This window comes from Amphiprion ocellaris, chromosome 16 (genome assembly GCF_022539595.1).
Source record: "Amphiprion ocellaris isolate individual 3 ecotype Okinawa chromosome 16, ASM2253959v1, whole genome shotgun sequence".
Classification (NCBI taxonomy): Eukaryota; Metazoa; Chordata; class Actinopteri; family Pomacentridae; genus Amphiprion; species Amphiprion ocellaris.
This window is the reverse complement of record NC_072781.1, coordinates 20357105-20373111: the sequence shown is the minus strand read 5'-3', so window position 1 is coordinate 20373111 and position 16007 is coordinate 20357105. Positions and strand designations below refer to the sequence as shown.

Below are 16007 nucleotides of genomic sequence, written 5' to 3'. Positions count from 1 at the left end.
AATGCAGTGCGTGAAGTTTACGTGGGGCACCACCTGTAAAACTCTCGCTTTTAATCCTTTCTTTTTCGCCAGCATTGCAGAAGCACCGTCTGTACACACACCGATGCACTGATCCCAGGACAGCCCCTCTTCTTTTAGTTTGCTGTCAAGTTTAGTGAAAATGTCCTCATCTGTGCACTTTGCCTCCAGTGGGGTGCAAAACAGCATGTCCTCATTAAGTTTTCCACCAAAACTGTATCTCACAAAAACAAGCAGATTGGCAGAGTTTGACACATCCAAAGATTCATCTAATTGCAAAGTATATTTCCCTTTCTTCACTCTGTCAATCAGCTGACATTTTATGTCCCGGACCATGTAGGTGATGCGTCGGGATATCGTCCCGTCAGACAACGGCACTTCCATCTCCTGCGCCTGTTTATCTCCATGCATTGTCCGACACATAGCAACAGCAGCAGGTTTTATTAAGGTTTCCCCGATTGTGTGAGGCTTTTTTGCCCGTGCAACTAAATATGCCACCTCATATGATGCCTTGTGGGCTTTAGTAGAGATTGTTGTTTGGTATGTTATTACGTTCTTTTGGCCTTGCAACTCTCTTTTTGGCAGAAAAAATCAGTTGGTTTGGCGGCAAGAGAGGGGTGCTTCGTTTTCAAGTGTCTCAGCATTTTCACCGGCTTTAAACTCTCGTGTGCAAGCATCTGAGTGCACACTTTCATTGACAATGATGCACGTGAATCCATACTGGATATACTCCTCTCGATACTTGCAACACTTGGAAGGCTGGTTCGGCTGCTTACTGATCCCCTTACGGTGGTGATCCGCTCCTCCTCCCGCGCCAGAAGGTGATGGCTTTTTTTGAAGGTGGTTCTCCGCTCTCCTCTGCTCCCTTTTCCACTTGCCTCTCTACCTTATCTTTTGTTGGTATTAGCCAACGTTTCATTTTGAAGATAATATCAACAGCTTAAATCCTACTGTATTGATATGCGATGTTCAGAAGAAATCCACTAGTGTATACTGATGTGTGTGACGCAGTCTGTGATGTTTACTGAGGCGCTGTAAAGTGACCTGTAACCTGCAAATGATACTGTTGCTAATCTGTCGTAATGACCTCTGGGGTTACATCATAGACTGTTTGATAACGATGGACGTAGTGCCTAGCTCCAAAAATGAAGCCTACCCGGAAGTGTCAAAAACTTGCAATATCACACCGTCCACCAGGGGCTGGCTCCAAAAAGCTCTAGCTCCATAGACCCCAGTTCATCACGGGAAAAACTAAAATTTGATAGACTTGATAGATCACTTTTCTACTGCTCAGGATTTTTTCATTAGCTGTTATGGTCAAAACGAGAGATCAGGTGGCCGATCTTGAAATAAATCAATACTGAATTTTATATAGAGCGTTAAAGTTTTGCAGAGCCAAGGGGCGGGGTTACTTGATTGACTGTCTGGTCTGGAATGATTGACAGGTCATCTGGAGGAGGGCAGCCGAGACCCTCATTCACCGTAAACCGTATTCTCATTTGGATTAACTCTGATGTGATCACTGTTGGTTTATTTATCGGTGAAGCAGCAGAACATTTTCCACAGATAGTTTTTCTGCGTGTTGGCTTGTTTTAACCAGTTTCTACCTTCTACACTGAAAGGACTCTGATTGTTCGGTAAGAGTTTATTTTCTTAACGGTGCCGGTTTTACTGCACTTTATATGCAGCTTTAGTGTCAGATATAATGTGTACAATGCACTCCAGATGTTGGTGGAATTTATTTCTGTGTGTGTTGACCAGAGAAAAGAGTTAGTTTCCAGTAAATATTAGCTTTAATGTTAACGATGCTAACCGAGCTAGCTGCTCAGTCGTAGCCTGATTAAAGCTAATGTAGCATTAAGCTAACAATGTTTGTGTTGTGTTTCATGTAAACAGCTGAAGTGAGTTGCGTTAGTGTAATGTTGTACATTTAGTTGATAAAACTGTCAATTGAGACGCTGGTTCATATTAATGGAATGTTTAGAAAACCTAAATGTGATTAAAACAGTAACGTTAGGTTCTGTGTTGTCAGTAGTCCTGAGTATCTGCTGTCTCTTAAGTTAAACTGGAGAAAACTGTAAATTTACTCCATAACGGTTAACGCTGTTTAATGACTGATTCACATGATGTAGTACAGTGTAGATTGGAAAAATAAACTCCCAGAATATGCCCAAAGTAATGATGAACACTACATCATACACTACGTACTACATTTAAATTGCAGCACAGAGAAGCTGGATAGTAAAATCCTCTCTCCTAAAGGTAAAGTGACTACAGGCCTTTCTGTCTTTCAGTGCTTGGAAAACTATATATGACAGAGGAAATCTTTCCAAGGTCACTTTAAAATGAACCTCTGCTGTTGATGCTGACTGACATCTGTCTTCATCTCAGGTGTCTCATGTTCCCTGTGAGGATATTCTGAATGAAGGCAACAGAAGGAAAACCTCATCTGGTTGTGAAGAAGGACACCGAATGGACATCCCCAGTGAACCACTTCCAGTTTAGCTTTCACTTACAGAAGGACAGACCAACTGTTTCAGCAGTTTATTATTCTCTGTTCTTAGTATTCAGGGGTTCTATTCATCACTTTTAACTTCATCTCTGCTGTTGTAGCAGAAATACAACATAAAAAGTCCATCTTATTTATAGCAGATATGCAGTATTAACACATCAACACATTCAGGGCAGGAGCTTCATTATTACCTTTATTGCACATGTAAAAACTGCATTATTTAACAATTCTGAACTGTAAAGATGTGTAAACACATGTAATAAATGGATTAAATAAATAATGTGTTGCTGACAGTGAAGTGTAAATACTGAACAGTCACAAGACAAGTTGTATTCTGAAGAGAGGAGCTGAATCTGCAGCATTATTGTTATTCATGGAAGGATGAGGAGGACATCAGTGCTGCTCTTCTTCACAGTGATGAAGGAGAGAAGACTCTTCATCTCAGACAACCACAGCTGGATGTTCATGCTCTGTGGAGCTCTCAGTCCATCAGACCAGATGTCCCCAATGATCCAGACCAAGGCTGGAAGAAAAAGACACTAACAGTGAGGAAAAGATCTCCAAGGTTCTTTAATTCCAACTGCTGGAACGTTAAATATGAGAGTGAACACAGCAGTATATGAATGGAACACAATAGAATGTTGTATTTTGTCCTATTTTTTAATCTTATGGAAATGTTTGTTTTCCTGGTTGAGGCCAAAGAACATTTTACTGCCTTAAATGGACAATAAATTTTATTGTTTTATTCTAATATATCATTAGCATTAACATGAGTTCCACATAGTTACCTGACCATACACTGTTGTATGAACAGAAGCTGTTAAAAACAGTACCAAAGAACAGAGATATTAACTCAGAACTGAACTGTTCTTCATTCACTGAACTGAGAGATCAACATTGATCAGTAACAGAGTTCTCTGGAGGAACATTAACATAGATTCATTTATATCTGCTGATAATTAATGAACTGCACCTCAAGACAGCAGTTATCGATCTGTTATGATTGATCCAGGGCTGCACAGTGGCGTAGTGGTTAGCACTTTCGCCTTGCAGCGAGAAGATCCCTGGTTCGCGTCCCGGCTTTCCCGGGATCTTTCTGCATGGAGTTTGCATGTTCTCCCTGTGCATGCGTGGGTTTTCTCCGGGTACTCCGGCTTCCTCCCACAGTCCAAAAAATATGCTGAGGTTAATTGATTATTCTAAATTGCCCGTAGGTGTGAATGTGAGAGTGATTGTTTGTCTGTGTATGTGGCCCTGCGACGGACTGGCGACCTGTCTAGGGTGTCCCCTGCCTTCGCCCGAGTCGGCTGGGATAGGCTCCAGCCCCCCCCCCGCGACCCTAGTGAGGAATAAGCGGTGTATAGATAATGGATGGATGGATGGATGATTGATCCATTATGATTTATCAACTGTGACCTACAGGACACTTAGCTACAGCTAACAGTTCACTAATTTATGATACTGACAAACCTGATTTAGCATTAGTGTGAACACAAAGTTAGGAAACATAACTTGAGATTTACAGAACAACTTTAAAACACGATGTTAGAACATGTTTATATCAGAGGTTACAGTCTGATGTTAACTTACAGTAACTTCAGCTACAATAATGTAGGTCACTGCTTTATATGTGATATTGTCCAGATATGGAGAAAAGTACAACTAGTTACAAAGGTGACTTAGTTGACACTTACGCTCGACTTTTTGGAGGCTACCGTTGTTAGCAGCAGCGTCGGTAAACGGCAGAAGCCGGTAAATGTGGGCGGGGCAGAGTCCTTGGCTCTCAGTCAGTCTGACCAATCACTGCTCTCCGGTTCCGCCCTCTGAGAAACTTTTTTTTCGTCTCTGGCTCCAAAAATCCAAGATGTCAACCAGGAAGTAGCAAAATCCGATCTTCATTTTCTCAGTGCAGAAACCAACGGGTGACGTCACGGTGCTATGTCCATCTTTATATACAGTCTATGGGTTACACCCCCCCACCCCCACCCCCCCACCCCCACCCCCCACCCCCCCGGCATCTCGCGGCCCCCTTGGGAACCCCTGTTATAGAGCTCCATCATTGACTGACAGTGCCCCTACATGTTAGGCTACAACATAACAGTTTCAAGAAAACATTAAGCTTGATCTTGCAGCATTCTACTAGTGTACTTTGTCTTTGTGACGGTTTAGGGATATGGTGAAGAATAGTTTTTTTAATAGCTTGGGTCTTATTCTTGTTGTTTTGTGTATTACTTCTAGCAACAACATTGTTATTTTAATCACCAAGTTAATCGCTGAGATCTGGGAGCACATCAACCTTGCGAAAGATAGATCCAAGCAGTCAGATCATCAAACAGGTTGTAAATAAACCTGCAGGTTAATTAAGCTTATTTATGTGAAAAATAAAAGTAAACAGAAAAATCATTACACAGGCTGTACATTGTAACCACCCTCCCAAACTTAATTTGTCTGGATGAAGCAGTGTCATGAGGTAAATATGTTTTACTTTGAAGTTGTCATCAGTAGAGAATGCAAAGTTTTCAATGTATTGACTTCAGGAAAGTGCGCTCAATTTGTAATGTGTGTGTGTGTTTGTATCTGTGTTTCAGACCGTGGAAAGGGAAGACAGAGACAGGCCATTTTAGGAGAACACCCATCATCCTACAGTGATAATGGCTATGGTAAGTCTAAGCCACATTAGAATTAAACTTGTAACTGAATCTCGTGCTTTACACAATGCTACTACTTCATCTAATGTCCCCATACTTAAAGGAGAAACCTGACACTCTCCTGCATCCTGCATCCTGCACACACACACACACACACACACACACACACACACACACACACACACACACACACACACACACACACACAGCATAACGTAAGTGTAGATTACCAGTTGTGTAATGGACACAGGTGTAGCGGTAGGTATACCTTCACATGCATTTGAAAACTGATCCCTGGTAATTACTCTGATTTTATTTTTGTTTCACACCACACATAACACACGTGGACAAAATGGGCTGGAAGGGGGTTAAAGTAGATGTGTGTCATCTGTATGACAGTCATCCGTTTGATGTCACAATTTTAAGATTACATCAAACTTTGTTATCAAGCTGCCTACAGCATCCATGTCAACACTCTTGTTGAATTACTTATGAACATTTCATTGCATACATGTGTAACATCTATCACAAGAAAGAGTGCAATGGGAGCTTGTTGATATTTGTAACATATATGTCTTGTTATTTTCCAGTGATTTATCAAAAATAGTGTATTTTCAATTAGTGTATTAGTTGGTTGCCAACTATATTACATACATGCTTATAGTTTAATTTAAATTTGGAGCAAAGCTGATCTAGAAAATGACATGGTTAACCAGACATGGCATACCACTGAAATTATGTCAAAATAGGAAAATTGTCAACTAAGTTACCTGTCACTTAAGTTACACAGTGAAGCCAACTCACTGGTAGCTTAACTGATTTGACCTGATATAACAGATGGTAATGGATCAGTTGCGTTACATACTCTGTTTTGTCATAGTTTCTTCCTATATTATGCATCAGAGGGACCTGATGTAATGAACCATTAGGATTAAAGGGATTGTTCACTGGTTTGACAAAAATAAATTACACACTACCGTTCAAAAGTTTGAGGTCACTTAGAAATGTCCTTAGCATTCAAAAGCATTTTTTCAATGAAGATAACATTAAATTAATCAGAAATACAGTCTAGACATTATTAATGTGATAAATGATTATTCTAGCTGGAAACAGCTGATTTTTAATGGAATATCTACATAGGGGTACAGAGGAACATTTCCAGCAACCTTCACTCCTGTGTTCTAATGCTACATTGTGTTAGCTAATTGTATTGAAAGGCTAATTGATGATTAGAAAACCCTTGTGCAATTATGTTAGCGCATGAATAAAAGTGTGAGTTTTCATGGTAAACATGAAATTGTCTGGGTGACTCCAAACCTTTGAATGGTAGTGTATATTCCAACATACTTTATTCACACACATGCGTGTGGGTAAACTTTAACTTTCTCCAAAGTCAACACATTTCAAAATGTGTTCCCGATTTTAATAGAGGTCACAGTCGAAAAACAGCAGAGATACAAGGCTCAGGGGGACACTAACCTTGTCTAAATCCAATAATCAGAAGGACAGATCTGCTACTGGTAAACTGTTATGTACTGGTGTCCAGGATAGACATCCGCACACTGGGGAAAACTAGTGAGTGTGTTATTGTGAAAGAGTTTTAAAGTAGCTTGAAATCCTACACAACAACATTTGAAAATGATGCACAAATGAAATTCCTGGCCTTAGGAAAAAAAATAATTTTGGCTATAGTGAAAGTACAGTACAAATTACCAACAAAATATGCTTTACATATTAAATATACATTTGTTGTACTGAAAATGATCCCTTTCAGTGTTAAATTATTATTATTAAAGCACCAAAGTTGAGTGTTGTTTTCACTATGGATCTGTAATCACAGAACCAAGGAAATAGCTTTGTATCCCTTCCCAGACTGATGTATTTCAGTCACCTCCAATCTCTTCTGGAGTTTCTTTTCATTTAACATAGTATGCTGAAAGTTCTCGGTGTTTGAACAGGACTTGGGTATCTGAGATGCACACAAAAACAGAAGAAATTAGGAGGGGGTTGAATTATTTTTCATGGCACTGTACATGGGGGAGAATAGGCACAAGAGCACTTAAAATGCATGTGACTTTAATTGCAGGACTAAATCAAAATCTGTATTAGCATGTAGTTAGTTTGTAACATAGATTAAAAGCTCAAAAATCCTTTCCAAGTGTGATATATTTAAAAAAGGTTCATTCTTAAGCTTTGCAACTGGCAGATGTATTACACTGAAGGAATATATTAACTTGAACCACTCATTATTCTATTGGAGAAGACCGTTGTTTTTATACGTTTTTGTTGATGTAAAGTGTATCTGAATTATAGAATTACTCGTATGCACACTGTGGAAGTTACACACTATGTACACACACTTGTGTTGGCTACTGTATACATGTTGATAGAATCTTGCGCATGTTTGTTTATATTACTAAGATAAAGAGGCAGACAAATGTACAAGTGTGCACAAATGTACAACATGTGTGGTATGGGTGTTGACATTAGCACATCAACAAACAACAGAAATCATACAGTTAAACTATCAATATATAATAGCCATATACCTTTCCCACTGTGACAAAATCCATAGTTTTCAATCTGTATGAAATTTACCCTGTAAATCAACAGGATCTAAATTAGCCAAATCAAATTGAGATCTTTTGTGTACAAAATTCTCTCTTTGTGTTTGTATTCTCTGCTACAGATCAGCAAGGAATCACGGTGTGGATAAACATTACATCAAACATGTCCAATATCAGCAACAAATGTGTTTACATTTTCAGCATGAAATGTACATGATTCTAACACTAGATTTTGGCTAGCATTGTGCATGATAAACTGTGTAACCCTCAACAAAGTAAATTAGAACCATAAGGTTCTATTTCTTGGTGTGTGCAGAAGAGAATGGTGAATGATGGGCAATGATAGTAACAAGAGAGTTATCAAAACACAGGTACAGGTGTTTATACAACAAAGGTTGCATTTACTTTAGGCCTTTAAGGGGGATCCTAGTAGGAGGAGTTCCTATTTTATTTATAATCGTCCAGATGATAATGCTGCTATTCCAGTGAATTGCAGAAGAGTTTTGTGAACTTCGACTGTGTTCCACACTCAGGTCCACCATGTCCCCTGCTACCTCTGCCCAACAACAGCAGATACAAGCTTACGTCAGTGGATGTTCCAGACATGGTATCCTATCCTTTGCCCCAGTCATCCTCCTCATACTCTGGCCATGCCCCTAGCTCTGTTGCCATGGTAAGTGGTCTCCATCCTTCCAAGATGAACTGCACCCGGATCTTCAACCTCTTCTGCCTCTATGGCAACATTGAGAAGGTAGGTGTGTGTATAATCTTAAATTTGACCTTTGTAAACTTTTGCTGTTTCATGTCTTTTGCAGTTTTGTAGATTTTTCTGTTACATGATTGGAGTGTAGGAATTGCACACAAAAAACTCCCACCTTTCTGAATGTACTTCTCATGGCCTGGACATCCCAATACTAGCATCAAAATAATCTGTATGATTATACCACTGACAGAAGTACTGCAAGATGTAAAATCAGACCTTTTCATAGAACACTGTTATTTCATAAAATCCAAGTGCAGCTCTGATTACAGCTATAATCTCTTCAACATACTTCAGCAAATGGATGTCCTCCTTTATCCTGGCTCTGTGGGTTTTTGTTTCTTTCCCTTTGAATGGGATTTTTTCCCCCCACTATTGCCAAGTGCTTGCTCAGTGGGAATCCAATAGAGACTTTAAATTTGTTGAGTTTCTCTGTAAAAATTTTGTGAGGTCTTCACCTTGCAATGCGAAGTACCTTGAGATGACATTGGTCATGAATTGGCACTGTATAAACAAAATTGACTTAAATATAATAAGTAAACTTTTTTAAGCATAATGTATAAATTACCACCTGATGCCATCTAAATGCCAATCTAAAATATCCTTCCTGTGTTATATTTAGACAAACTTTCCAATGTATTTTTACACAGAACTGGGACAGTGGATTTTGTTTGTGTCACTTATAGAAGTTAGGGTTAGAAAAGGGTGTCCTAATAGGTCACTATAATTACAGCATGTCCATTATTAACAGTGACTGTGTGGTTGTAGGTGAAGTTTATGAAGAGTGTTCCTGGTACAGCATTGGTTGAGATGGGGGATGAGTATGCTGTGGATAGAGCCATCACACACCTCAACAGCATCAAGGTGTTTGGCAAAAGACTTAACGTCTGGTAAGAAGCAGATGAAAATACACACAAGGTTCATATGTTTTATAATGTATGCTGTTATACAGTGATGAAAAAAAGTTTACATAAACTTGTAAAGACCATGACATGCTAGTATCATTGTAGTCTTGAGTTTGCAATGACTTGTACAGCTCGGAATTTTCTCTGATGGAGTCATTGAAACCATGCCTCTTTGTCACAAAAAACAATAATGAATTTTGATTCTTTCATAGACTTTTTGTAGGTCTTCTGTACATATGACAAAATCTGCTGGTTTAAAAATATACACACATATACACATATTGGTTAAATGTCCCTTGACCATTTTCACCCCAACTAAGGGCTTTTGGTAGCCATCCATAAGCTTCTGGCAAATGGCTGGTTGTGTCTTTGACCCCTCCTCTGGACAGTATTGGTACAGTTAAACAAAATTTGTTGGCTTTGTGACAGACTTATTTCTTCAACACAGTCTACAGGTTCTTAATGGGGTTTGAGTCCGGACTTTGGGGAGACCAGTCCAAAACCTTAATTCTAGCCTCATTTAGCCATTTCTTTAACCCTTTTAAAGTGTGTTGGGGCTCACTGCCTTCTTGGAACACCCAACTGTGTCGAAGACAGAGCCTTCTGGCACTTTATGTAAACCACCATGTAACTCTCTTCATGACCACAGACGCAGGTCATTCTTTTGAAACGGGCGTTTTTTCATCACAATCCTTGGAGCGATTTCATCCTTTTTTTCCCAAGTTTATTTATAGAACATTTTGAACATTTTAGACAGTGTGATTTACAGCACAAGGTATGAAAATATAGCAAAAGTGTTGATTGTCACATCCGAATGTCAGCACCCTAGCCACCAGCGGGTGGCTAGGGTGCTGACCCTCCACCCACTACCAGGCCAAACGCTCAGAACACAAAAAAAGAGAGAAAAAAAGAAAAATTGATGAAAAAGAACAATAAGTAAAGTAAATAAAGAGAAGTTAAATAAAAAAAACAAAGAAGGAAAAGGGGAGATAAGATAAATGATATTAAATAAAATGAATACAAAAAAAGAATAATTACACATATCAATCTACCAGCTTAGATGAAAAATTCAGGGAATGTACATAGTTCAAAAAAGGATCCCAAGTAACATGAAATGATTTCACCAAGCCTCTTAGTGCAAACCTGAGTCTTTCAAGCTTCAAGCTATAAAGCACCTCACAGACCCAACAAGAATGTGAAGGAGGACTGGGGAGTTTCCAGTTAAGGAGAATCAGCTGATGGGCTAACAGGGTGGAGAATACCAAGGCCTGCTTCAAATTTTTAGGAGCGCCCATGAAAGGGACAATGCCAAAAATTGCAGACAAACTGTTTGGGGCAATAGCATAACCGTATGCCTTAGTTAATGTATCAAACATGTATGACCAAAATGACCCCAGCTTAACACACAACCAGAACATATGTGCATGATTTGCGGGAGATAAATTGCATTTGCCACAGGAGTCACTAACAGAAGTGACTCCTGTGGCAGGAGTTGTTGCTAGTCTTGCATTTGTATAGTGAGTTCTGAATAAAACCTTACATTGAATCAGCCTGTACCAGACCCAGATTGATGACAAATGAACAAGAGAAAGTGCAGATTCCCACTGTTGTTCTGTTAATTTAACATTGAGACTCTCCTCCCACATGCTTTGAACAGCAGAGAGGGAAGTTGAAGATATAGACCAAATTGACCTATATTAAAAAGAAATGCATCCCTTAGCAATCAGATCTGTATTTAAAAGAGTATCAACTAAGGTTTCTGGAGGGCGATTTGGGAAGTGGGGGAATAATTTTTTGACATAGTCGCGGATCTGAAAGAAACAAAAAAGATGACGTCGTGGGAGGTTATACTCTGTTTCAAGTTGTGTAAAAGACGAAAAGGTCTTGTCTGTGTACAGATCATTGACTGAATTTATACCATTGTTATGCCAGACCCGGAAAGCTGAATCAGACTTAGACGGCTCGAAGGCCAATTTCTGTATATGGAGGTCAGAGTAGATGGAGCCAGAAGGTCAAAAGCCTTTCTAAACTGACACCAGATCTTTAAAGAGACAGTCACAATGGAACAGCTGGCCAAATTCGATACAGGTAGAGGAAGTTGTGCGCGCAAAATTGATCGCGGTGAAAACGGAAAGGCGTTGTTTTCTAAATGTACCCACACAGGCACGGATTCTTGATCTTCACACAGCCAAAAGAGAAGCTTTTGGATGTTTGCTGCCTAATAATGTCTGAAAACGGGAAGAGCAAAGTCGCCTCTGTCCTTGGGGGATTGCAAAATCGATTTGCGGATTCTTGACAGCTTACCATTCCATAAGAATGTTGAGATTTTCTTGTCCGAAGTGTCTAAGAAAGATTTAGTCAGCAAAACAGGAAGGTGCTGAAAAAAGTATAAAAATTTGGGGAGGACAACCATCTTAATCAAATTTATTCAGCCCATAAGTGATAGGGGTAAAGCTGACAAGCGATCAAAATCCCCTTCAGTCTTTACAAGAAGGGGAGCAAGATTATTGCGATAAAGATCAGAGAGAGATGTGGTGATATGAATACCTAGGTAGCGGAGACCATCACTTGACCATTTAAACGGAACTATGGAATGAGGAAGCTGCTTGGCCAATTCATTTATCAGAAGGATCTCACTTTTTTGGAAATTGAGTTTGTTTCCAGAGACACTGCTGTATTCATCAAGAATGTTAAAAATTGTAGGGAATGGGACTGGATCTGATACATAAAGGAGGAGGTCATCCACATATAAGGAAACCTTGATTGGACTGTACCTGAACGGATAATACCCTGAAAGCCAGCAACTGAGCATAACCAAAGAGCCAACGGTTTTATGGCCAATGTGAACAAAATTGGGGAAAGAGGGCATCCCTGTCTCGTACCACGGCGTAAAGGAAATAGGGGAGAAGAAATATTGTTAGTTCAGACTGAGGCCTTTGGTGAGGAGTAGACAAGCTTAACCCAGTCAACAAAAGTCCCACCCAGCCCAAACCTGGCCAACACTTCATATAGAAAGCTCCACTCAACCCTGTCGAAGGCCTTCTCTGCGTCGAGGGAGACCACAGCCTCTGGGGATGAAGAACAGGGTGATGCAACAATGTTCAACAGATGCCTCATATTGTGAAAGGATTGTCGGCTTGGCATAAAACCAGTCTGGTCCATCCCTATAATAGGTGACAAAACATTCTGAAGCCGTAAAGCAAGAACCTTGGAAAGAATTTTGAGGTCAATGTTCAGAAGAGAAATTGGCCTGTAACTGCTGCATAAAAGAGGGTACTTACCCTTTTTGAGAAGAAGACAGATGGTGGCCTCTGACAGGGTATCCGGGAGCTGAGCTGAGCTTTTTTTTTTTTTTTTTTCATTATACATATCAGTCAGATAAGGCCTAAGCAAGTTGGAAAAGGTCTTGTAATATTCGGTGGTAAAGCCGTCTGGGCCAGGTGACTTGCCACTCTGAAGCAATTTAATAGCTTCTTGAACCTCAGCCATGGGACAGGGACCCCCAGCGTTTCTGCTTTATCCCTGGAAATTTGTGGAAAATCGATTTTGGCCAGTGTACTGTTTGGTGAATGAGGGTGATCTGAGGCATAGAGAGAGGTGTAAAATTCTGCAAAAGTACTGTTAAGTTTGGGTCACTAAGTACCTCTCCTGTAGCTGCTTTAACTCTTTGGATTAGCCTTGAAGTTGCCTCAGCCCTTGCCTGGAGTAGCTTGCCTGCTTTGTCTCCTGATTCATAAAAATGCTGTTTAGATTTTAGTAACAAGGTGTTAACCCTAGTGATGGAAATTAAATTATATTCAATTTTATTTATATAGCGCCAATTACAGTCAAATTGTCTCAAGACGCTTTACAGAACCCATATGCCTGACCCCCAGAGCAAGCCAAAAGGCGACAGTGGCAAGGAAACACCCTTGTAACAGGGAAAAAAACCTCGAGAAGAACCTGGCTCTTTATGTGGGGGGACCCATCTGCCTGCTGGCCGGGCGGGTTGAGAGGGACAGAAGAGGTAGAGGGGTAGAGGTAGAGGGATAGAGGTAGAGGATTAGAGGTAGAGGTAGAGGGTTAGAGGTAGAGGGGTAGAGGGATAGAGGTAGAGGGGTAGAGGTAGAGGGGTAGCGGTAGGGGGATAGAGGTAGAAGGTTAGAGGTAGAGGGTTAGAGGTAGAGAGGCAGAGGTAGAGGGTTAGAGGTAGAGGGTTAGAGGGGTAGAGGGATAGAGGTAGAGGGGTAGAGGTAGAGAGGTGGGGGTGGGGGGGCAAGGACCATAAAACACACAATCTGATACATGCATGATAAGACAGATGATACATGCAAAGTACAACTAACATGGAAACTGATTATAGTTTACTGCTATGATGTACGGCTCTGGCATTAAATATACTACATATAAAGCTGGTGGTAAATTCAAAAATAAGTAGATGAGCAAATCAAGTATAGTAAGGGCAATGCAGAGTAGATTGGTGGAAATGGGCAGCTGGAAGCAGTGGGCTGGAGGAAGGTTGAGAGGGGAAGTCGGTTGGGCAAATGAAAACATCAGCTGACCCCTTCAGGGTCCCCCCAGTCAGCCCTAACTATAAGCTTTGTCAAAAAGGAAGGTTTTAAGCCCGGTCTTAAAAATAGAGAGGGTGTCTGCCTCCCGAACCCAAACTGGGAGCCGGTTCCACAGGAGAGGCGCCTGATAACTGAAGGCTCTGCCTCCCATTCTACTTTTAGAGATTCTAGGAACAACAAGTAAGCCTGCAGTCTGAGAGCAAAGAGTTCTGATAGGATAATATGGTACTATCAGGTCTATAAACTCAAACTCAGTCTGCAGTTTAAGGCGTTCCCCATATAGGCTTGGGTCCGGGTTGACAGCATAACGTTCATCAATAGCCTTTATATCCCTCAGAATTCTGGCTCTTTGTGAATTCTCAACTTTCTTGGCGTTCGATATAAATGAAATAAGGTGGCCCCTAACGTAGGCTTTGGATGCCTCCCAAAGTATTCCTCTACCTGTGTCGGGCAAGTCATTCAGCTCAAAAAACATAGTGATTTGTGAGTGCACAAATTGTTTGTAGCGGTCTTCCGCCAAAAGGACACAGTTGAACCTCCAAGGTCTCGGCAGGTGCGGGTGTGCAAACATAGCCAAATCCAGAGAAGTTAGGGCATGGTCCGAGATAATGATGGTGTGGTATTCTGTTGTAACTATTTTTGAAATTAACCTCACATCTAAAAGAAAAAAAATTAATCCGGGAGTAGGAGTGATGAACATGAGAGAAAAAGGAGTATGTTTTGGTCTCCGGAAATCTATGTCTCCATGTAAGGCCAAATTGTTGTGACAAGGTAGCTAAAGTTTTTGCTGATCTGGATGGTGGAGCAACTTTACTGAATGATTGATCCAGCACCAAATCCTGAACTAAATTAAAATCGCCTCCAATGATCATGTAATGGCTTTCAAGGTCGGGAAAGGATGTGATTAAACTAGTTATGAAGAGGCTGTCATCCCAGTTGGGACCATAGACACAAACAAAACAGAAATGCCTTGGAGTCTCCCCAAAACCATCACATACCTCCTATGTGGGTCTAATATTGATCTATCTGTGGTGAATGGCACCCCCCTACGAATAAGTATGGCAGCACCCCTGGCTTTGCGGTTAAACGTTGAGTGGAAAACCTCTCCAACCCAGCCTTTTTTAAGTTGAACTATATCCCTGTTAAGCATGTGTGTTTCCTGGAGAAAGTACACGTCACCTTTCAGCCGATCCAGGTGGATCACTACCCAGCTTTGTGGCATGCCCCATCCCCTTCACATTCCAAGATACAAGCTTAAGTACATTGTTTGAAGTCATATCTCAATGACAAAGTCACAGGGATAGTTGTAAATGTGTAACATACCACTGGAGTCCGAGGTACGCAAGGTAAGCAGATTGAGCATCTGCAATGGGATTGGGGAAAAAAAAACAAAAAACAGAAAACCAAGAGAGGAGAGAAATAAAACAAAAAAACAAGCCAAAAAACCCCAAAAACAAAACAAACAAAAAAAAAACAAGACAGGTCTGAGAACTCCCACACAAAAATCAAAAACTTTTGTGTTCATTGCACCATCGTGCTAACTGCACTCTAAGACTTTCCTCTTCCCAAATTCCCATCTCCCATATCGTTAAGGCATTTTGGATTTTGGTCACTTAGTGTCATCACACAAAAATACCATGGCAATATTGATAACCATGAAAGCAGGAAAAAAAGGGCAAATATATTGAGAAATTGTGATTTTGTAATAGCAGGACAACAAGGCACTAGCTCAGCGAAAAGCACCAAGTAACTAGTGAAAGAAACTAAGAAAGTAATATTTTCCAACACATACAGAACACAGTCCCGTACCGCTCTATGGCAGTCAGCTTACATTCTTTGAGCCATATCAACATTAGTCCAAGTAGCCGGCCTTCCTCTTTAGCGACAGGTAGAGACTGAAACATGTATATTAACCAACTACATAAAAGTCAATTTCCGGCAGGCTGTGTGTCCTGGTGATATGATGCAATAAAGTCAATGGCTTCTTTCACCGAAGGGAGAAACTTTATCGATATGTCTTCGGCCATGATAGAGAGCTTAGCAGGGT

The 16007-nt window shown here is 40.5% G+C and overlaps 1 protein-coding gene across 6 annotated transcripts in view; it reads left to right on the top strand.

Moving 5' to 3' along the window:
- Positions 1 to 16007, top strand: part of LOC111563637 (heterogeneous nuclear ribonucleoprotein L-like) — an 84751-nt gene that overhangs the window by 59798 nt on the left and 8946 nt on the right. For all 6 annotated transcript variants that reach the window (XM_055018583.1, XM_055018582.1, XM_035944735.2 and 3 more), the window contains 3 exons: positions 5119 to 5190; positions 8279 to 8496; positions 9274 to 9395. In XM_055018583.1, coding sequence (XP_054874558.1) covers positions 5119 to 5190; positions 8279 to 8496; positions 9274 to 9395 — 412 coding nt within the window. The remainder of the gene's footprint in view (positions 1 to 5118; positions 5191 to 8278; positions 8497 to 9273; positions 9396 to 16007) is intronic.